Raw genomic sequence first — 22,061 nt, forward strand, 5'->3', positions numbered from 1 at the left:
ATTGGACCAAGTGCTATATAAACCCCTTGGAGGTTGTTCTGGGAAGAGAAGCTGTGAGGCCTTCCAGGTTGCTGCCCTCGAGTCTCGCCGGAGCCTCGCCTCGTCTCGCCGGAGCCTCGCCTCGTCTCGCCGGAGCCTCGCCTCGTCTCGCCGGAGCCTCGCCGGAGCCTCGCCGGAGCCTGAGCCTCGCTTCGCCGGAGCCTCGCTTCGCCGGAGCCTCGCTTGGCCGGGGCCTCGCTTGGCCGGGGCCTCGCTTGGCCGGGGCCGGGGCCGGGGCCGGGGCCGGGGCCGGGGCCGGGGCCGGGGCCGGGGCCCGCCGGGGCCGGGGCCGGGGCTCGCCGGAGCCGGGGCCGGAGCCAGAGCCTCACCAGAGCCTTGCTTCGCCAGGGCCTCGCCTCGCCGGGGCCTCGCTGGAGCCTCGCTTCGCCTCACCGGAGTCTCGCTTTGCCTCGCCTAGCCGGAGCCTCGCCTCGCCAGAGTCCCGAGGAAGTTCCAGCCTGCTTTGTTTCCCGGAGATGGTTCCTCGACTTCGTAGAGGCTGCCGAAAGAAGAAATGGTTGAGGATCTGCTGGGGTCTGCTGCAGCCCTGCGTGGAATGGCCCGCCATGAAGAGCTAGGACTCCTCTCTGCTGCCGAGGCCTCCCTGCCCCTCGCGGGCAGCGCCTACCTGCCAGCAGAAGCCATGGAGCTTCGTCTTCGAACTCCGGTTTCAAAGGTATTGTTATATTTTAGAAAATTAGTCTAATATTGAAATTTGTTAATTTTAATTTCTAATAGTAAAAATTATGAGATTTATAAAGAATAAAAAATTATTTCCCACAGTTCTGGAGGTAAGAAGCCAGAAAAAGTCTGTCCCAATAGTTGAGTCATCATTTGGCAGAAAAGTGGGAGAGAGTATACCCACTCTTAAAAGCCCTTTTTTCTTTCCATTCATTTGATGTTGATTTGAGTGTTATTAAAATGTTTAAAGGAACCGAGGAAATGTTTCATTTTATTAATTTTCACTTATTGGTTGTTTAAATTATAAAATCCGTTTTAAAAATTTTTTTTAAGTTGTTAATGGACTGTTTATTTTATTTTGTTTATATGCAGTACTGAGAATTAAACCCGGTTCCTCACACATACTAGGCAAGTGCTCTACCACTGAGCCACAAAAAACTCATTTTGATATAGTCCCTATTTGTATAATTATACTTTACCTTTTTAGAGTTGCATTCTTAGGATGTTCATGGAGGTGGGATTCACTGTCTTTCCTTTGCTTATGTCCTTTCCTTTCCCTCCATTCCCCATCGTCTAATCTACTGTACTTCTGTTCCTATCACTGCTCCTGTTGTGAGTTAGCTTCCACATATCAGAAAAAAACCTTTGTCCATTGTTTTTTGTAAACTGGTTTATCTTCATTAGCATGATTGTCTCCAGGTGAATCAATTTATGGGCAGATACTATAGTCATGTATTTTTTTGCAAATCCGTATGTTTTCTTTAATCAACTTTTTAAAAAAGGTGTTCCACTTTGACATATCATACATAAATATAGTATGATTTCTCATGTTTCTGGTTGTACGGGATGTAGCATCATACTAGTCATGTATTTGTATATGTACTTTGAATGATGATTCATTCTACTATCCATTCTACCCAATATACTCCTTCCCCTCTCTTCACTCCTCTATGCAATCTAAAGCAACTGTATACTTTCCTACTCCCCCACCTTCTCATACACTGATTAGCATAAGCATATCAGGGAAAACTTTCAACCTTTTGTTTTTTGGGATGGGCTTATCAATTAGCATGATAAGCTGCATGCATTTACCAGCAAATGTCATAATTTCATTCTTTAAGGCTGAGTTGTATTCGATCATATATATGTGTAAAATTGGGTTTTTCTTGTGTGTATATATATACACACACACAGAAACACACACATAATGTATATCTATACTCATACACACCACATTTTCTTTATTCATTTATCTGTTGAAAGGCACCAAAGTTAGTTCCATAGTTTAGCTGTTATGAGTTGAGCTGCTGTAAACTTAAGGTGGCTGTGTCATTGTAATATGTTGATTTTAAGTCGTTTGTGTATAAAATGAGGAAAGGGATAGCTGTGTCAGATATTAGTTCCATTCCATGTTTTCTGAGGTACCTCCATGCTACTTTCCATAATAGTTGCACCAATTTGCAGTCCCAGAAGCAATGTGTGCATGCACCCACATTGTCGCCAACATTTATTGTTACTTGATGATTGCATTCTGGATAATCATGTTTGTGACTGGGGTGAGATGAAATCTTTGAGTAGTTTTGATTTGCTTTCCTCTGATGGCTAAACGTTGAACATTTTTTTTCATGTATTTGTTGCTTCTTCTGTGAAGTGTCTGTTCAGTTCCTTAGCCCGTTTATTGATTTGGTTATTTGTTTTTTTGGTGTTAAGTTTTGTGAGTTCTGCATATATCCTAGGGATTAATGCTCTGAGGTGCATGTGGGGAAGATTTTCTCCCATTCTGTAGGCTCTCTTTTCACATTATTGATTGTGTCCTTTGCTGAGAATATACTTTTTAGTTTGAATCTATCCTGTTTATTAATTATTGAATTTACTTCTTGGAATGTAGGAGTCTCCTTAAGGAAGTCAGGTCTTAGGCTGTCATAGTCAAGATGTGGGCCTACTTTTTCTTCTAGGCACAGGTAGTCTGTTCTAGTGCCTAAATTTTGATTCATTTTCAATTGAGTTTTGTCAAGAGTGAGAGAGAGGGCTTTACTTTCTTTTTTGTTTTATGTGGCTTTACAATTTTCCCTGCACCACTTGTTGAATAGACTCTTTAAATTTAATGTATGTTTTTAGTGCCTTTGTCTAGTATGATATAACGGTATTTTGTGAGTTTGTCTCTGTGTCTTCTGTTCTGTACTGTTCATTGGTCTCTGGTGTTTTGGTGCCAATGCAATGCTGTTTTTTGTTACCGTGGCTCTGTAGTACAGTTTAAGCTATACTATTATGGTGTGTCTTACTTCACTCTTCTTGCTAAGTATTGCTTTGGCTATTCTGAATCTCTTATTTTCACATGAATTTCATGGTTGCTTTTTCTAGTTCTGTGAAGAATTGTCTTTGGGATTTTAATATGAATTCCATTAAAATTTATCCCCAAGCACAAATTAGTTAAAACTGAAAAAGAATCCCAGTTCACTATGGACCTGACAGCTATCTGGTCACTGGTGTCTGTTGAGCCAGCTACTATCTCCTGCACACTGGGTGGTGGCTAAGCTGAGGTTACTTGTTGCATTTCGGTGTTAATGGTGTCTTAAGAGTTGAGTCTACTCTGCATGGTGGTGCTGACTTCTAGATTCAGGCACACTTTTGCCACCACACAACCTGGGATACTTTTCTGGTTTTTATAAACTTAATTGTGTCTGAAAATTTCTTTGGGTCCTTTAACCACTTTGCTTGATCAACGTCTGTGTGCTAGGCACTACACTAGGTGTGGAGTACAGAGTGAATAGGCCAAGTCCTTGCCATGGCACTCAATGAAGTTTGTAGGATAATCATAGCATCTATATCTACCTCAATGTTACTGTGAAACTTAGAAGACAGTATGTCTGTTAATAACTGCAGTGCTGAGGACTGTAATATTGTTGAGGAAATTCACAGACGATTTCATCAGGCACCACCTTGTTTTTGTCTGGGAATTCAGAGCAATATAAAGTTGTTACTTTTTCTGTAATAAAAACAGACATTGTTTTATTAGTTACACATGACAGTACAATTCTCTTGACAATTCGTACATTTGAATCAAATGGGGTATAATTTCTCATTTTTCTGATTGTACAGGTTGCAGACTCACATTGATCATACACTCACCTATATGTACATACAGCAATAATGTCTATTTTATTCTGCTGCTCTTCCTATCCCCCCTTCTCCCCTCCCCTGAAATCTCTCTACCCCATCTAATGTGATATACTTCCATTTTTTTTTCTCCTCGCAACATCATACATGTATTCTGTATAATGATGAGGGTCTCCTTCTATCTTCCGTGCAATTCCCCTTCTCCCTCTTTTTCCCTTCCACCTCTCTTTCCTATTTAGTGGTAACCTTCTTCTCAATGCTCTTCCTCCCTATCCCATTTTGAGTCACATCCCTTATATCAGAGAAGACATTCGGCATTTGTTTTTTAGGGATTGGCTAACTTCACTTAGCATAATCTGCTCTAATGCCAACTATTTCCCTGTAAATGCCATGATATTGTTATTTTTAGTGCTGAGTAATATTCCATTGTGTATAAATGCCACATTTTTTTATCCATTCATCTATTGAAGGGCATCTAGTTTGGTTCCACAGTCTAGCTACTGTGAATTGTGCTGCTATAAACATTGTGGCTGTGTCCCTGTAGTATTCTCTTTTTGGGTCTTTTAAGGGGAATAGCTTGGTCAAATGGTGTTTCCATTCCCAGCTTTCCAAGGAATCTCCATACTGCTTTCCAAATTGGCTGCACCAATTTGCAGTTCCACCAGCAATGCATGAGTGTACCTTTTTTCCCACATCCTCCCCAGCACTTATTGTTGCTTGACTTCATAATGGCTGTTATTCTTATTGAAATGAGATGGTATCTTAGAGTAGTTTTGATTTGCATTTCTCTATTTGCTAGAGATGGTGAGCATTTTTCATGTATTTGTTAATTGATTGTATATCCTCTTCTCAGAAGTATCTTTTCAGGTCCTTGTCCCATTTGTTGATTGGTTAATTTATTTTTTGTTGTTGTTTAAATGTTTGAGTTCTTCCTATACTCTAGAGATTAGAGCTCTATCCAATGTGAGGGGTAAAAATTTGTTTCCAGGATGTAGGCTCCCTATTCTCCTCACATATTATTTCTCTTGCTGATAAAAAAACTTTTTAGGTTGAATTCATCACATTTTTTTATTCTTTTGCTTTAGGTGTCTTATTAAGGAATTTGGGGCCTGCCCCCACGTGAGAAAAACAGACATTTAACACAGTTTATATCTGAAACCTGTGAACTTCAGGGATCCCTGTGGGTTGCCTGTCTCCAGGTCAGACACACAGTTCTGTGCTTACTCAGTACAGGTTTGGAGACCCTTGAAGCCTCTCCTATAACCATGAGAGCCAGTGCTTCATAGTCAGTGGCAAATTCTGAGTCTCCAGCTCACATAGATGACATATCCCTATGGTGCTGACTTCCCCCCAATCAGTTCATCTCCTGCCTTCACATACTCACTGGCTGCCATTTAGCTGGAAGGCCCTGTTCCATGATGGGAATGTTCTAGACTTTGCCTTAATTGTTCAGAGCTCCTGGAGAGGGGCCTGGCCTTTCCTAATCCCCAGAACACTCTCTGAGTCCTCTTCACATGGTCCTGTTATTACTGACTGTGAGTGTGCTTTTTGCAGATGATGGTGTACTGCAAGCTCATACCACATTCATTTTGTGTCCTCTTCCTTATGGCACTTAGCAAGGTGCTGAGAGTTGGTCTGAAAAATGACCCAAAACTTCATGACCATATGGTTAGGAAAACCTAGGGGTTGGAGGCAATGATAGTCTGGAGAGAAACCAATTCCTCCTAAGGAAACACATGCACAATCAAACTTCATTTTAGTAAAACAACATCCTGCACACTAAAACCAAGTAATTCTGGATGGATTTCGGAGAGTTAAAAAAATGAAGGGAAAAACAGAAGTAGAACATAAAATTGAATAGTTTTTAAATTTCTGCTTGGGATCCAGTTCTCACTGTCAATCACACTGTGTTCTAGCTGGGGATCATGAATATATCACATGAAGTGAGAGATGTAGAAACACATATTCAGTTATTTGTCTTGTTGTGACACAGCACATTTCCTTAGTCTTTTATGAGGGAAAAATTACACATTTCCTTTAAATATTGCTCCTAATGAATGCTGTGCTAGGGCTGTTCTGCCTCAGCCAATAAAGACCTGGGCTTTGTTCAGAGGGATCCAGATTTTTAGAAAACCGCTAAGCAGCAGAGAGAGAGAGACATATCAAATCAGTTGTCAGAACAGGACTCCACCATGACTGTAAATATTGAGCAATCACTTCTGATTCTGTGTTCTTAGTATCTGTGCTGCCTCTGCATCTGGTGGTCTCTGATAAGCTGGCTTTTGACATTGGCCTGCATGAGGACACCACAGGTGAAGACTTGGGGATGGTGGAGAGCCTGGCTGGGGTTGGGTTGGACCATTGTGTGAGATGCCATGGAAGATGCATTAGACCAATGCCCTGGTGGGTAGAATCAGGAAAAAGTGCTTTCTTCTTGACATATTGATGGAGGAAGGAAGTCTGAATTTTTCCTAATGGCAATCCCCAGGTAATTAGTTGGATATTCAAACTAGGTTTCAAACTCTACTCTTTCATGAGTTTGGAGGGTAAAACTAGTACTTACTATTCAGCTTACTGGGTGTTAACTATCATAGTGTGCACTGGTTAGTTTATAAAATATCACTGCATATCTCTCATTTTAATCAGACTTTAAGTATACACATGTAAAGTCCTCAATGTCAACATACAAACAAAAAATAAAGAATGAGAACCTCCTTCATTTCTCTGACCATAGGCCATTGTGCTGAATTGAATATCTGTTAAGGAGATACGCATTTCCATATTTTTGAAACAAATATAGGTATATATTAACATACTTATATTTTAGGAAAGTCAAAATAAGAGAACTCTTCTCAGTTCTCTGAGGAATTTAGACTTAATTGATAAACCTCTATGCAGTGTGGATCTTTGTTTTTTTTTACAAAGAGTATGCATGGCTTTTGTAATTGAAAAGCCATGAGACCAAGTAGAAAAAAATAATTGAAGTAGCCCAATTTTGTTCCTTTCAGGAGAGGATTCAGTCCATCCTCTCACTCCTTCCAGAAATGCTTTCTGCTGGGTTGTGAGTGTAGCTCTATGGTGAAGCCCTTGCCCAGTGCAAAAGGCCCCGGGGTTCAGTCCCTGGTGCTGAAGAATTAAGTAAAGCTGAACAGTAGCAAACATGGCTGCAATTCTAGCTCTGTGGCAGAGCACTTGCCTAGCTCCTTTAAATACTGGGTTCAAATCTCAGAACCACATTTAAATATTTAATAAATAAAATTAAGGCTCATTGACAAATAAATAAATAAATGAAAACCAATAGCAAACATTTTGTGGAATGCTATTGCACAGTAAAGTGGTGAGTATTGATAACATTTAGATATGGTATATTTCAACAAGGTGGAAGAAAAGAGCCCAGATGTTTTCACCATATAAAAAGGGGAAATGTTTAAGGAGGTAGGTGTCTTTAACCTGATATAAACATTGTACCTTATTTGGTGTATCAAATCATCACAAGGTCCTCTCTAAATACATAGAATTTTTACATTTTATATATCAGTTAGCGACAAATTTAAAATATTTTCCATATTCTCTGAAGTTTTGTAAACAAAACATGATTAAAGCGTTATTTATGAATAAATAACTTCTGAGAATCCTAGGCACTCTCATTTTTATTTCATTTTCCATAGGCTCAGTAATACTTCTGTGTTTTCTCTAGGCTTTTGGTATTCTCATCTAATATATTGGCACACTGTTAAATGAAATTAAAGTCAAGGTTGCTCTTCAGCAGACATATAAGACAGGTTATGGAAATTGTGTTCCTATGATAAGATGTTAGGATGACACAGTCAGTCCCTCTCCCTGTATCAGATCCCTTGTGATACTCTGAAGCCCCATAGATCTACTTTTTCTGAATTACTGGATTATTTATTGTATTTATTATTTTTTTTCTGCTTCTCTTCTTCATCAGAATGGCACCCACAAGGCAGGTGACTATTTTTTTTGTTTATTGATGTATCATAAGCTGCTATGAAACAGTGGTTGGCAAATAAATAGTGGTTACACTATAAATGGTTGTGTGAGTGAATGCAAAAACTAACTACAACTCTAAAATGTGGATCTGGTGAATAAAGATAAGGAATTCTGCCAGGTGACCTGCAAGTAAGAGAGATTGTGTAAGGAAAGCATCATGAAGCACAGGCTACATATTGATACTAAGGATGCTTCAGAAATATTATTGGATTAGTCTTCATTGACTCATGCAAAATTAACTTTAATTGAGTGCATACATTATGTTACTTGGAGCTGGGAAAACCAAGACAACTGCTGCTGAAGACAGGAGATTTTCTACTTCAGGGGCAAGTCTTTTGGGATAAAGGTCAAGGCAAGGTGTAGATCCCTATCTGAGCTACTCTTTTCCTTGGCTCTGAATGTAGATTTAAATGCAGAAGTACATGGAAAAGTAAATCCCCTTTTCTTAACAAATAAGATAACTGGGAATCAGCAGTTTCTTAAAACAGAAACGATTTCGCTTTCCCTCTTTTCCCAAAGCAGCAGATTTCTGGTCTCACCAATCAACTAACCATGTGAGTTGGGGGAGGAGGCATCTGCATTTGTCACTGGGATCAGTTCCCTCAATCCCAGGGCAGGTGGCTACAGACTCCCCAGTCCCCACCCTGTAACAACTGAAGCTGCAGACAGCCTTCCTTCCAAGAGCACCTTCCCAGTGTGTGGTCTGGGGACACAGGGGAACCAGGACTCTTCTGGGGTCTAGACTGACAGTTTCCCTGGACCAAGTAAATGCTGCCTGCTGGGCACTGGCCAGGCATCCTCAGCTAATGGGATAACAGAAACAAAGTTAGAGTCCCCTGTCAGGGACAAGAATGAAGGCCAGGGGAACTGGGACTGTTATTGCTGCAAAGCAGATTTCTCTGACATCTCCCTGCATTTTGCTGTTTTTCCCCAGTGGTGACCAATAACATTCTAGGCTGAAAGAGTTTTGTATTGTCTAGTTGTGCAACAAAGGAAGGAGAAACAGAGGCCTGACCTTGTGTCTCCTATTTATTTATTCAAAAAAATTCTCTTGTTCTGCATGGGATAGAATCCAGGGCCTCACACATGCCAGGCAAGTACTGTGCCCCTGAGCTCCACCCCGGTGCCATCTCTTTCTTTATGCTCCATTCAGTAGTCAGCAGCTGTGCTGGTTCTTACTTCCAGTGCATCCAGAACCTGGCCTCCACTCCATGCCTCCATTGCTCTGGCCTCCCTGGTCAAGCTGTGGCCTCTCCTGATGGCTGGGATGACCCCAGTGGGCTCCTGGCTTCTCCACCTCTAGATTTCTATCTGTAGGAAAAGACCAGTGGAGGGTATACTTCCAATATTTTCCTTTTTAAATGAAGCACTGCCACTACTAAAGTTTGAATCTGGAATGATCCCTACAGGCCCAGGTGAGAAAGCTTTGATCACAGCCACAGGTGCTATTGGGAGGAAGTGGGATCTTTAAGGGGGAGGCTAGTGGGGAGCTTCCTGTTAAGGACCTCCTTTCAGGGGACTGAGGAACCCCGGTCTCTTAATTTCCCACTCTCTGCTTCCCAGCCACCATTAAGTGAGTCACTTGCCACCATGCACTGCCAGGGTGATATGTGGTTTCACCCCAGGTCCAAGAACAACAGGGCAACCAACCATGGAGTGAAGCCTGCAAAAGTCAGCCAGAACATACCTGTGTCTTTTAAAGCTGATTACCTCATATATTTGTCACAGTAATGGAAGGCAATGCAAGTACAAAGCAGGGGAGGGGACCACAGAGAAAAAGGTGTAACTTAGTGAAAAATTATGTGGAACACCCTAGAACCAAGTCGAGAACGGCACCTTGTCAGCATCCCACATGGCTGCATCCTAGCCCTAGTCCCTCCTCCCTCCAGAAATAACCAGCCCCAGGGCACACAAGCTCAAGGGCTAAGACAGACACCCCATGCACCACTTGGTATGTCTTTGTGCAGTTCTTGGTTTGCAGGTTCCCCACCCTGTGTGTCTTTTCCTTGGTCTCTTTGTTATAGTGACAGGCCCTGGGACCCATGGAGGTCCTCACATCTGGATTTTGCTAATTCATATTTAGAATATTGTACACACCTTCCTTTCTCTTTCTTCCATCTCTCTTGCAAAATGTCAGCTGGATGTAGAGACCTGTTCAGAGTAATCTGTGATGCTGAAAAAAGTTCTGAATTTTAAAGTAGATATTGGGACCTGAGGCAAATAACATTAGAAACAAGATCATGATGCTAATGTCCACCAATTGAAGCTCACCAGGCTGTCACCTGTGGTGAGAGTAAGTTTACCTAGATTTCTGGTGGCTCAACAGCCACACAGAAGCATTTCAGAAAGAAACATGGAGAAGTGACCCTTAGAAGATTCTGTCTTCTATTCAATGACTCCAAGATGTGAGTCAGGACAGGGTCAAGAAGTGAGGCAGCTTGGTGATTGAGCATCTTAACTACTTTTGTCTCAGGGGTGGGAAGATTACTGGAGAGTCATAGTCCATGTTGGTAAAGAGGTTACTCCCTAAATGGCCATTTCCCCTTGTTCTGGGCAAACCTGGGGTAGGTAATGCCTGGTAAGAAAAAGGTTGGCTCAGTAATTTCTGTTGCCTCAGAGTCAGTCTCCACATAGTTTTGGATATGACCACCACACTCCACCATGGAAAATTCAGCACTCCCAGCCTTTCCCTTGGAGCACAGACCTACCAACCTCCTGAAGCTAACCCTCAAAAGATGACACACAGGCAAATATCAAAATGCATTTTGCTTTTGGTGACTGACGTGTTTCATTTTTGTGGTAGGAAAATGGGCAGCTGCCTCAATTTTGAAAGGTAATTTTTTAAATTATAGGAAAAGATTCCTTCAAAACATTCAAATCTATTTAACTCAACACAATCTTGCCAAGTTCATACTACACTTAAAGCATTCAATAGGCTCTGGGGTGGGGGAAGAGTCCATTCATAATCTCTTTGAGGACTAAAACAAATACAAGTGAAAATAACACATGTGAGAATCTGACAATGGATAGTTAAAATGATTCTATACAGGAAGACTGTACCCACGTGCCCCACTCCCCTTTCTGCTGTTTTGTCCTCTTCTGCAGTGAAAGCCTAGTACTGCCTTATACTTCTTACCAGAACAGTGAGGAGACTTGCAGACAAAGCAGGAAATGATGAGGAAGAATGCTTCTGGGAGGATTTTTGAGAAATACTTTGGAAAATCTGCCTCCTTCCATCCTGTTTTATGGAAAAGCTGAAGACAGGAGAATAAAAAGCAAAGCCAAAACACCAGAGTCATCTTCCCAGGAGGCCAGGTTGTATTCTTCCACATGAACTGTCTGAAGTGGTATTAGTTATAGTGACCAGTTATTACCTATGTAGACAGGGTCACCAACCAGTGTGCAACCTGAACTTTTGGGAGAACTGTTCCTAATTTTCCTCATTGAAATTATCTGAAAAGGGATTTGCAAGTTCAAAGCCAGCCTCAGTAACAGTGAGGCACTAAGCAGCTCAATGAGACCCTGTCTCTAAATAAAATACAAATTAGTCCTGGAGATGTGTCTCAGTGTTTGACTGTCTCTGGTACCCACCCTGCCAAAATAAAAATAAAAATATGGTTCAAAATAAATGTATCAAATAGTTAAAAAAAATGAAGACATGCATATGAAGGATATTGCTGATCTTTTCTTCATTTTATGATTAAGAACTCTTCTGGTGAAAGGACTTCAGATAGCCTGTCAGGCTGTGCAGATCTTGAAATGGATTTAGTTTTGTACCCATGACTATCTTGTTGCACACAGTGTAATCAGATATATCTGTTAACCTTTGGCGGGCACCATCATCTTCAACTGAAAACACATATTTACCACCCCGTCTGAACACTGATGAGTGAGGTCAGATAGGTTCTGCCTCTGGACAAGTTCATGTCAGCTGAGGTCTGCGTGGTGAGCTGAAAATGTCCCACCAAAATTCATGTCCACCCCTAATCTCAGCTTGTGACCTTATTTGGAAATAGGGCCTTTGGAGACATAGTTAATATCAGGTTGTACTTGTCCTTGTAAGAAGAGAAGAACCACACAGCGAGGTGAACAGGAGGAAGGGAGAAGTGAAGAGAGAAGCAGAGGCTTGTGGGATGGAGTGGAAAGCCAAGGAGGTCAGGGATTGCTGAAGGCTTCCATAAACTAGGAAAAGGGATGGGATCCTCCCAAAGGGCCTTCAGAGGCAAGATGACCCCACCAACATCTTGATTCTGGAGTTCTAGACTCCAGAACTCTAAGGGAATACATTTCTGTTGCTTTCAGCCATGGATTTTGTGATGCTTCATACTGGCATCCCCAGGGAAGGAACACATCACCCCAGGAAGAAATGGAGAGACACCTATAAAACAAAGTAGTCACCTGTGGACACAGCACAGGTAGAAAAATGAATAAATAACTCAGAGAAGAGACACGGCCTGTCCCAAAATAGTGCCCCCACATGGGAACAAACAACCCAGACAGTGACCTGTGTTTCTGTACACAGGCCATTACCTTCCATGGCTCAGATACAAGACAAAGCAGTATGTGTGAGCAGGACTGAGTTCTTCAAGCCCAGATATGTTCACCTCAGCTGGAGAAGGTTCCATCCAACCACTTGACTGACCATTCAATAAAGGTCTCCCCACACTATATCTAACTTCTGCATGTTTTGCTCTCACTGAAGAGCTGCCCTGCTCTTATTTTCTGGATTTCAAGCCAGCTTCTCAAGGTGGCTTGGATTTATCTAACAGCCAGAAGTTATTCTACGTCCTTACACAGGTAGCATGACATGATATAAGTGTCATTTCTGCAAGTAACTCCAGCAGCTGTGTACAGAATGAATGCTTTCTGTGAAGCATAGCTGCATTTCCCACTGAAAATATCACAAATCAATACCCTAAAGATCCCTGTTGTGGCCATTATCATAATTTCAGAGTGAGCTGCAGGTAAAGCCTTGCTAACATCCTTTTTTCTTGATCTAAGAGGCAGCTCAATAAGAAATTCGGATCTACGTTATTGTATAGCTGCACTGTATTTAGTCATGGGTACTTTTGACTTTGTCTCCAGCCCGAGCATGTGCACAAGGCTGGGTTTTCTAGCTTTCCCAGCTCGTTTCCTGGTGCCCATGAGTTGTTTATTTATTTTTATTATTCTATTCCCACTTCAGCATCTTGTCCTAAAGGATAACAATATATAACCCTAATTTTTTCCACAAAGCTGCTCATTCTAGAAACAGGATCATTCTTTGCCCCTTCATGGTCTTTTTCTTGAGTCTGGTAGACCCTTAATTAACAAAGAATATTTTGCATTAAACTTTCATTGTTCCTTAGTTGGTGCAGAATATTTGGAATAAAAGAGTAGAAAGTCTCCAGTCTTCTGTCTTCATGGGCCTCCTTTCAGGGTTAATGACTTCCTCATGTGGGCTTAGTGCTGTCCTCAGGATTTACAGTGGGCCTTTGATGGATCCCTGCAGGGCAAAGGCTGATCAGCAAGTCTGGTTCCCTACGTCCCTCGGGTTCTGTGTTTCTCTCAATCAGCCTTTGCACCTGTGAGGAGGAGAAGAAAGATGTGGGGTCTTAGAACATGACTGCTGATGGAGGATGGGGATTTCACAGGAAGCAGAGGTGCCTTGGGGTGAGCTGGGGCTCCTACACTGGGTTCCTGCCTGGCATGATGAGCCCAGGATGTGTTTATTTGATGAACTCATCACCATCTCATACAAAGCTGCTCATTCTGGAAACAGGAAGCTCCTGAACGTAGGGATCCTTATTCCTCCATTCTTATCTAGAGTTCTTGTTCTGAACTGACTGGAATCTCTGGAAATACCAATTTAAAAGTTTTCCTGCATTAGAAGAGCCAAAGGGAGGACAGCCCTGCCTGGGTTGCATGCCCAGTCTGCCTATTCTTGCCTGGGAAAGCTTTAAGCAAAGAAGCAACATTTAGTAATAATGTGTGCAAACGAGTTGACAGCCCTCAACACTGGGCTGTCAGGACAATGTGTTTCTCTGTGTCATAAATTCATTTTTCAGTTTTTCAGTCTGCTAAGTGAAAGGAAAGATGTGCCAGAAGTTCAGATTAACCCCACATCCTGCATTATTGTTCCATAGAGGTACAGACACATCATTATTCCCCATTAACAGGCTCTAAACCAGCAAGGAAGATGTGCTATGGATGCACTGATGGGAGTTAAAAAATCCCTACAGCTAATTACTTTTCTCTTAAGGTAACTTGTTACCAGAAAGTAGCTATGTTTGCACAAAGATTTTTATGTGAGAATGGCCATATCCAGGAACAGGCAAGCTGATTAATCATCCTCCATAATTCTTCATAATAGTCCTATCTGGACTTTCATGTCCAGAGCATTGTTCTTCCTGTGGCTGCATTTAGCCTGACCTTAATTGAGACCTGCAATGTAATTGCTAATTGCAGGCTAATTTATATAAACAAGGATTCTGCCAAATGAGTGTTGTCACCAGGTTGGAATTTAATGCTCTTGTACCTCTCTTTTGTGCACAGATTTGGGTCAGACAGTGGGAGCAAACGAAGCTTACTGCAAAACATAATTATTTCAAATAAGAACAAAAAGCATGTCCCTTTAAGGCCTACCAGGAGGCGTGGTGTGTGGCCTGTCACATTGAGTGTTCACGCTTTCTGGAGGAGACTGACTTAGTCCTTTGTTAGAATCTGACTGGGCCTGGAAGTTGACTTCCAAAAATTAGAGCCCCTACCTTCTAGCTTTAGCCCTTTTATTCACCAGAAACTCTCAAGAGGGAACTCTGACCACTCAGGAATGAGGTACAGTTAATCATACTAACATGCAATTATTGTTAATTACTCTGACATTTTCTACTATTATATCCACCAACACTTCACAAAATGAAAAAAATAATTGTCTTGCATGTATGTGCTTTTAAAGCAACCAAACAATATGAAAGGAATCAAATAAGCCTGCCTTCCTTCCCTTACTTTCTTAACCCAGATGTAAATCAGTTAACTGTTTATGTGTACATTCCAGAAAATGTATGTGTTTGTGGTTTGGGGCGTTTTGTTTTGGAGTTTTTGTTTGTTTGTTTTTGGTAAATCCAATATGCATCAATTTAACTATATAGATACTCTCCCAACACTAGGTAAAGGCAGATTATCCTATACACTGCATGAATTTTGGACAGGGTCTTTATTTCCATCTCGATTTCCCATTGTTTACCCCAAGGAGCATCAGTAATTCTTCTGTAGCTGGGAATGAATGGGCTCTCCTCCTTTCCTTCTCCAGATGAGTGTGTCATCATAGTAGGAACTTTGAAGTGCTGGCAAACATAGACACAGATGTCCCTCCATACTTAGTTCTTGGGAATCATTTGTAGATTCACAAGCAAGCTTGAACTTTAATTTATTAGCCCATATAATGAATGAAAACAACTTCAGTGTGTTGTTTGCAAACAATTATTAGAATAAAGGTTTAGAATATTGTGAGACTCACGCCAACCTTCACGTTCTCAAGCCTCACTAATAACATCAGGATGCAGGTAGTCCCAAGGTGCAAAGAGGCAGTGAGAGGCTTGCACTGCCATTGATCCTCCCGGGTTCTCCTTCTGTGTCAGGACTTCACTGACTGGGTTAAACATGTGACCTTGAAGAATGGAGGGCATTCCACCACTGGTACAGTGGAGCCTGTGTCAGAGGGGAACCACCCCACCGAATCTCAGCAACCTGCAAATATGTTGCCTTGCCTGACAAAAGCAATTTTGAAGATGTAAGTAAGAATAAGGGACCTTGAGATGGGATACTGTCACAAAAATTCGGCATGAGCCCAATCTAAGCATGTGCATGAGACCCCAGAAGCAGAGAACTTCCTCTGGTTGGAGTCAGAGAAATCTTAAGAATTAAAGCTTGGGCATACCATGGGTGGCTTTGAAGGTGGAGGAAGCCAGACACAAGCCAAGGAATATAGGCAGCCCATAGAAATTTGGAAAGTCCTCAGCTGACACCCAGAAAAGAATTGGGGATTTCAGTCCTATGACCTCCAAGAACTGAATTTTCTCAATATGTTGAATACTCAAGGAAATGCATTATCCCCTAGAGGTAGGAAAGTATCTGTCCTATTGATACCTTGACCTTAGCCCTGGAGACAGACTTATGATGGGCTTCTTTTAGTCAGCTCTTTGCTACTGTGACTAAAATCACAACCACAACAATTGTAGAGAAGGAAGAGTTTATTTTGGGGCTCACAGTTTCAGAAGTCTCAGTCCATTGATAGCCAGCTCTGTTCCTTGGGGCTCTAGGTGAGGCAAAACATCATGGTGGAAGAGTATAGTGGAGGGAAGCAGCTCACATGACTATCAGGAAGCAGAGAGAGAGACTCCACTTGCTGGGTACAAAACATATACCCCCAAAGGCACGCTCCCAGTGCCCACCTACTCCCGCCATACCCTGCCTGCCTTCAGTTACCACTCAGTCAATCCCATAGGGAATGAATGCACTGATTGTGTTAAGGTTCTCATAACCCAATCATTTCTCCTCTGAACTTTCTTGCATTGTCTCACACATGAGTTTTTGGGGGACACCTCACATCTAAACCATAACGTAATCTGATGAATTTGTGTTGTTTTAAGCTGCAAGATTAGAAGTAATTTGATTATTGTGGCAATAGATGGTTCTTTTGGTTATTAAATAGCTTCCGTTTCATATCTGGATAGACAGCTAACTTTGGTGGTATGTTCCATAGGTTGTCGTGGATATTGGGACCATTTCCAATAAAGCATTTCCATATGTAGATAAGGACTTCCTTGCTAGCAAACATCATCATTGTGTTTGCTAAGGGTCTGTCTTTAACATGCCTGACTTATCATCACCACCTGCTTCCCTTTTCAAAAGCATTCTTTCTCCTGTGCCAAAGTCAGAGGAGGAAGGGGATTGAGGGAAGAGGCATCCTAGACCCACTGTTCACTTATCTTTTCCTGATTTATTTCTCAGTGTTTATCTACAACTATGTGGAAATAGTAAACCAAGGCCTGGAGAGCTACCCTGTTAAGTTTATCAGGATTAATCTTATTCTTGCACATGGAAAGACATCAAGCAAGGAAATACAAGGCAAGTGCTGAACATCTTGGGGCCTGTATGCTATTTATAGTCTTTTCCAAATCATAACTTCCTTTAGACCATGATGCAACTGCTTGGCTAAGCTGGAATGAAGAAAAAAAAAGAGTTGTGTATTTTCTATACCAAAGTTGATAAAGTTTCTGACTTTAGAGCAACATTTCATCAATAAAATTGAGACAATGCCTATTAGTCAGTAAGCAGAAATGGAACAATAGATGGATTAATCCCTCACAGCTTCTCTGTCCTTCATCCCTCCTGACTAATCTAGGGTAAGTTTAGTATTCCTGAGGTTTGATTATAGATACAGTCTTGGCAGTTCGACAGCTATTATCAAGCTCCACACCAGGTACTGAGCTAGATGCTGATGACCTGGTGAAAAGGAAAGGCCTGTTCTCCATTCTTATGCATCTGCAGGGAGGAGCAGTGGTGAGGTAGGGTTGTGATAGGGAGCCTTGAGTGAGCAGATGAGTCTTGGTGAGGACTTTGAGTTTGACTCTGAGTGAAATGGAATATCATGGGGAGGACTCAAGCGCCAGTGAACATTTTCGAGAATCACTATACTGGCTGTGTGGTGCCTCCTGGGGAGGCAGGGGATTGAGGGAAGAGGCCAGAGGCAAAGGACAGCAGATTGTGATGCAAGCACAAGGCAGTGGCCTGGGAGATTCTGAAAGGGCTTTGGAGTTGGAGCCACTGGATTTACTGACTGACTGGATGCGAGTGTGTGGGAAAGGGAGGAGTCGAGGGTGTGCCAAACCTAGGCCTACTGAGTGAAGTAGAGTTTAGGTACATGACGACCTAACCATTAAGGAAACCCTAAGTCAGCCTCCAGTTGGCACTGCCCCACTTTATCCCCATTTCACTTTCACCTGTCTTCCCCCCATTAATTTTTTAAATTTACTCCTTTTGGGCATCACTTGATCACTAGTTGTGAATATAATTTGCACTGGTTAATTTTACTCTTCTTGATCTTTCCCTGTTCATCACCACTTTAACTCAAAGTCTCCAATGCAAGGGAAACTCAGAATTTAAAAGAAAACTAACAAAAAGACTGGCTGGCTTCGTGCTGAGTGCTCTAACAAAATATGTTAGTCTGGGTTATCTATAAGCAAGAGTAACTTTTCCTCAGTTCTAGAGATGGAGAAGTCTAAGGTCAAGGTGCTGGCAGACTCAGTGTCTGGTGAGTGCTCACACCTTGATTCAAAAATGGGGCCTTTAGCTGGATGCAGTGACAATGCCTGTAATCCCAGTGGCTCAGAAGGCTGAGGCAGGAGGATCATAACTTCAAAGTCAGCCTCAGCAACAGCAAGGAACTAAGCAACTCAGTGAGACCCTGTCTCTAAATAAAATACAAAATAGTGCTGGGGATATGGCTCAGTGGTCAAGTGCTCCTGAGTTTAATCCCTGATAAATGACCCCTCCCCTGAAAAATGGGGCTTTTATGTACCCTCACATAATAGAAGGGGCAAACAAACTCCTTTAGCCTCTTTTACAAGGGCACTGATCAACTGCATTAATGAGGGCTCCCTCAACCTGATCACCTCTCTAAAGCTCTCATCTCTTAATACCATGACCTTGGGGGTTAATTTTTAACACATGTATTTTGGGAGACAGAGCATTCAGAACTTAGCATTAGCCAATGCTGAATCCCCCCACAATACATATCAGATGGAAGATGGGTTACAGTTGTGGCTTAATCTTGCCACACAGTAAGTGACCAGTGCAGATGGGGAGTGTTAACCATGGCCACACTGTCCTTGAGATGTGTCCATGTGCAGAACCATTGTTCTAAGACTGCTGCAATTCTAAATTTCTTCCATTGTAGTAACCTAGCACTATATATTTTATATTTAGCATTCTATATAAATATTCCATGATAAATATTTGTAATTAAAACTGAAATAGTGCAGTGTGTTTCTTGGAGAATTTTAACAAATTACTGGATTATGTGAAATCATTTGATCATTAGGTCTACTATTCTAATAGCTAGTATGTTTGCATGATAAATAAGAATCCTCTCTCTGCATTCCTTCTTATGTAAAAATTAAATCTACTCTGTCTCCTCATAAATTGTTTTGTTTTTAACTGTTTTGTTCAACACATCTCTAAAACCTTTCCATGTACATATAACAGATTGGTCAAAGGGGGAATAAAATGAGCATTAGAAAAAAATCCTGGTTCCTAGCTTTTGCTTTCCAGATTCTTCCTATGGAGCATGAGTAGCTTGGTGGTTTCCTATGAAGTCATTCTGTGTAGCTTGTGCTGAAATTCTCAGATTGTTGTCATTTACTTAGAGCAGTAGACCTGAAGGATGAATGTGGCCTGGGCAGAGGGTGGAGGGCAAAAGTCCTCCCTTTTGTTTTTCCGTTGTCTTCAGGATGGCCTCCAAGCTGCTTAAGGATACAGCTTTTCAATAAAATCTTAACACTTTCTCAAAACAAAAAAGAGTGGCTGGTGGGATAACAGATTAAAAGCCCTTCGACTGCAGCATGTATTTCTTGCTGAGAAGACAGGGAGTGCAACACGACTCTTCATGCCCACCTTGTGATCTGTTTTTAATGGTGGTCTGTGGCTCCTCAGTGTCTTTGCAGTTTGACCTTTTTATGCAACTTTATAATTCTTGGGTTTTTGAAGCATTGCTCCCTGTACTTCTAGAGCAGTAAAAGGAAATTGTACACCCAGTGGTGCCATTACCCTTTACTAGTTCTGAGTACAAGCCATCTGGTGGCAGTGAACCAGGAAGAGTCACTCTGGGGTGTAACCTAGGGTTGGGGGAGGAGCTTGTTTAGATTACCATCCTGCAACAGGAGGCTTCACAATGTCTGCATCCATCTTGTTATATGGAGCATCTAAAATGCCCTCATGAAGTCACAAAGTTTATATAAAATTTTTGGAATACTTTAGCAGAAATGTTAAAACCAAGAAAACAGATACACAAATATTTGGTAGTTGTTGTTCTTACATGAATGCAATAATTGTCCATTGCTGCTGTGATAAATGACTACAATATTAATGCCTTAGAACAATGCAAGTTCATTACCTCAGAGTTCTGCACACCAGATGTCCATGGGGGCTTGGCTGGATTCTGTGCTGAAATCAAGATGTTGGTCATGAAGTTCTGTTTGGGAAAACCCTACTTTCAGTCTCATTCAGGTTATTGGCCAAATTGAGTGCCATACAGTTGTAGAGTCAGGGCCCCATTTCCTTGGGGGCTGTTGGAGGGAGTTGTTCTAGGTTCCAGAGGCCACCATGTTCCCTGGTAATGACCCCCTTCCTTCATCTGCAAAGTCTGAGTGATGTCCTTCCTTTCATTGCTCCTCCTCCTCAGTCTGAATATTCTGCTGTCCACTTTTTCTTATAAAGGTTGAGTGATTACATTAAGACTAGTGGGATAATCCAAGATTATTTCCCTATTTTAAGATTAATTCCATCTGTAAATATACTTCTCAGCAGTTCCTAGGTTCATATTTGATTCCACCAAGTGACCAGAATTTTGGAGGGACAGCTTTAGAGTTCTCCCCACCACAATGAAGAACAAAAGTGCAGACAAACCATGTAGGTGTTATAGCAGCCTTGATTTTTAGATGAAGGAACTCTGCACTGTGGAGTTTCTTTTCCAACATTATTCCTAAGTAGCAACATGGTCCATGAAGTTGAAAGTCCTTATTAGTGCTCCTCTTTACAGAAGCCAGCTCCAGCTTGCTTTTAATAAGGCTTTCAGAAATTTCTTTCCAAAATTTAAACATATATCTCAATAACCAAGATTAAATATATATTCTTCTCCCTTTTGGGTTAAAAAAGACCAAATAATCTTATTTTTACCGAGGTTTTTGTGTATTTTTCTCTTGCATAAAGTAGAAATTTAATCTTATCATTTTTCTTATTTTCTTCCATCACCTACCATCTCCACACTAGATATTTTTTCTTCTCAAAGAGTGGACCACAGACGTTAGCCATGGTTTTTTAACTAAACTAATCTAACTAATCATTTTTAACTAATAACTGGCCCAAACTGCCATTTGTTTCTAGTGTCATATTCACCTAGCTAGAACCATACCATCAGCTCTAGCCAAGCTATTTAAGTCAGCATTTTCTAGCATTGCATGTTCTGTAGATCAAGTAAAAGACCACCAAGTGAGTTTTCAGAACTTCTGAGTTTATGAGGTAGCAAGTCACAGAGATGGGTAATTTTCTTAGCGATTAAAGGAAAACTGGTTTTATTTTTAATCACTTTCTCTCAATTTTGACACAGGACTTAAAGCTGTTTTGATCCAAGGACTGCTTTTATTAGCATTTTAAGCAGTGTTTTCCCCTAGGGAATAGATGTAGGAAGATTGACTTAGTCGGGACGAGGAACTTATAAAACACAGGAGTTTGCTTCTCACCACTCTGAGATCAGAGTGGCAGTGTAATTATATTCTTATGAGAGTTCTTCACCAGGTTGCAGACAGTTGACTTCCCCTGGGATCGATCTCTCTCTCTCTCTCTCTCTCTCTCTCTCTCTCTCTCTCCTTTTGTAATTTTTTTCTTTTGGTACTGAGGATTGAACCCAGGGACGCTTTGTCACTAAGCTACATCCCAAGCCATTTTTATTTTTCATTTTGAGACAGGGTCTTGATAAGTTGCTGAGGCTGGTCTCAAAATTGCAGTCCTCCTGCCTCAGCCTCCTGAGTCACTGGAATGATAGGCATGCACCTGAGATTTCTTTCTTAAGGGCACTAAGATCGTTCATGAAGGCCTCACTTTTTTCTTAATTGATTTGTTTTTTCCTTTGGTTCTTTCTAGTTATACTTAACAAGAAGATTGCTTTTGACATAATTATAAAAGCATGGAATATAATTTGCTCTAATTCCATCCCCAGTACTTCCACTTTCCCTCCTTCTATCTTTTCTCCTATTCCCTTCCCTCTACTGACTTTTCTGCTGTTTACTTATAGTTTTCTTTTATTAGTATGAAGGCCCCACTCTTATAACCTAATCAACTCTCAAAGGCTCCTCCTTCTCCTAATACCATAACTTTGAGAGGATTGCAACATGAGAATTTGTTACAGAGGACAGGAACATTCAGTCCATCACAAAGACCAAATCTGCAGAGAGAGATGG

The 22,061-nt window shown here is 41.4% G+C and overlaps 1 protein-coding gene across 1 annotated transcript in view; it reads left to right on the forward strand.

Moving 5' to 3' along the window:
• Window positions 1-368: 368 nt before the first annotated feature.
• LOC144373389 (catenin delta-2-like) overlaps window positions 369-22,061 on the forward strand; it is a 33,315-nt gene continuing 11,622 nt past the window's right edge. The window contains exon 1 of the mRNA XM_078036479.1: window positions 369-715. Coding sequence (XP_077892605.1) covers window positions 554-715 — 162 coding nt within the window. The 5' untranslated portion in view covers window positions 369-553. The remainder of the gene's footprint in view (window positions 716-22,061) is intronic.

Source organism: Ictidomys tridecemlineatus, unplaced genomic scaffold (genome assembly GCF_052094955.1).
Source record: "Ictidomys tridecemlineatus isolate mIctTri1 unplaced genomic scaffold, mIctTri1.hap1 Scaffold_38, whole genome shotgun sequence".
Classification (NCBI taxonomy): Eukaryota; Metazoa; Chordata; class Mammalia; order Rodentia; family Sciuridae; genus Ictidomys; species Ictidomys tridecemlineatus.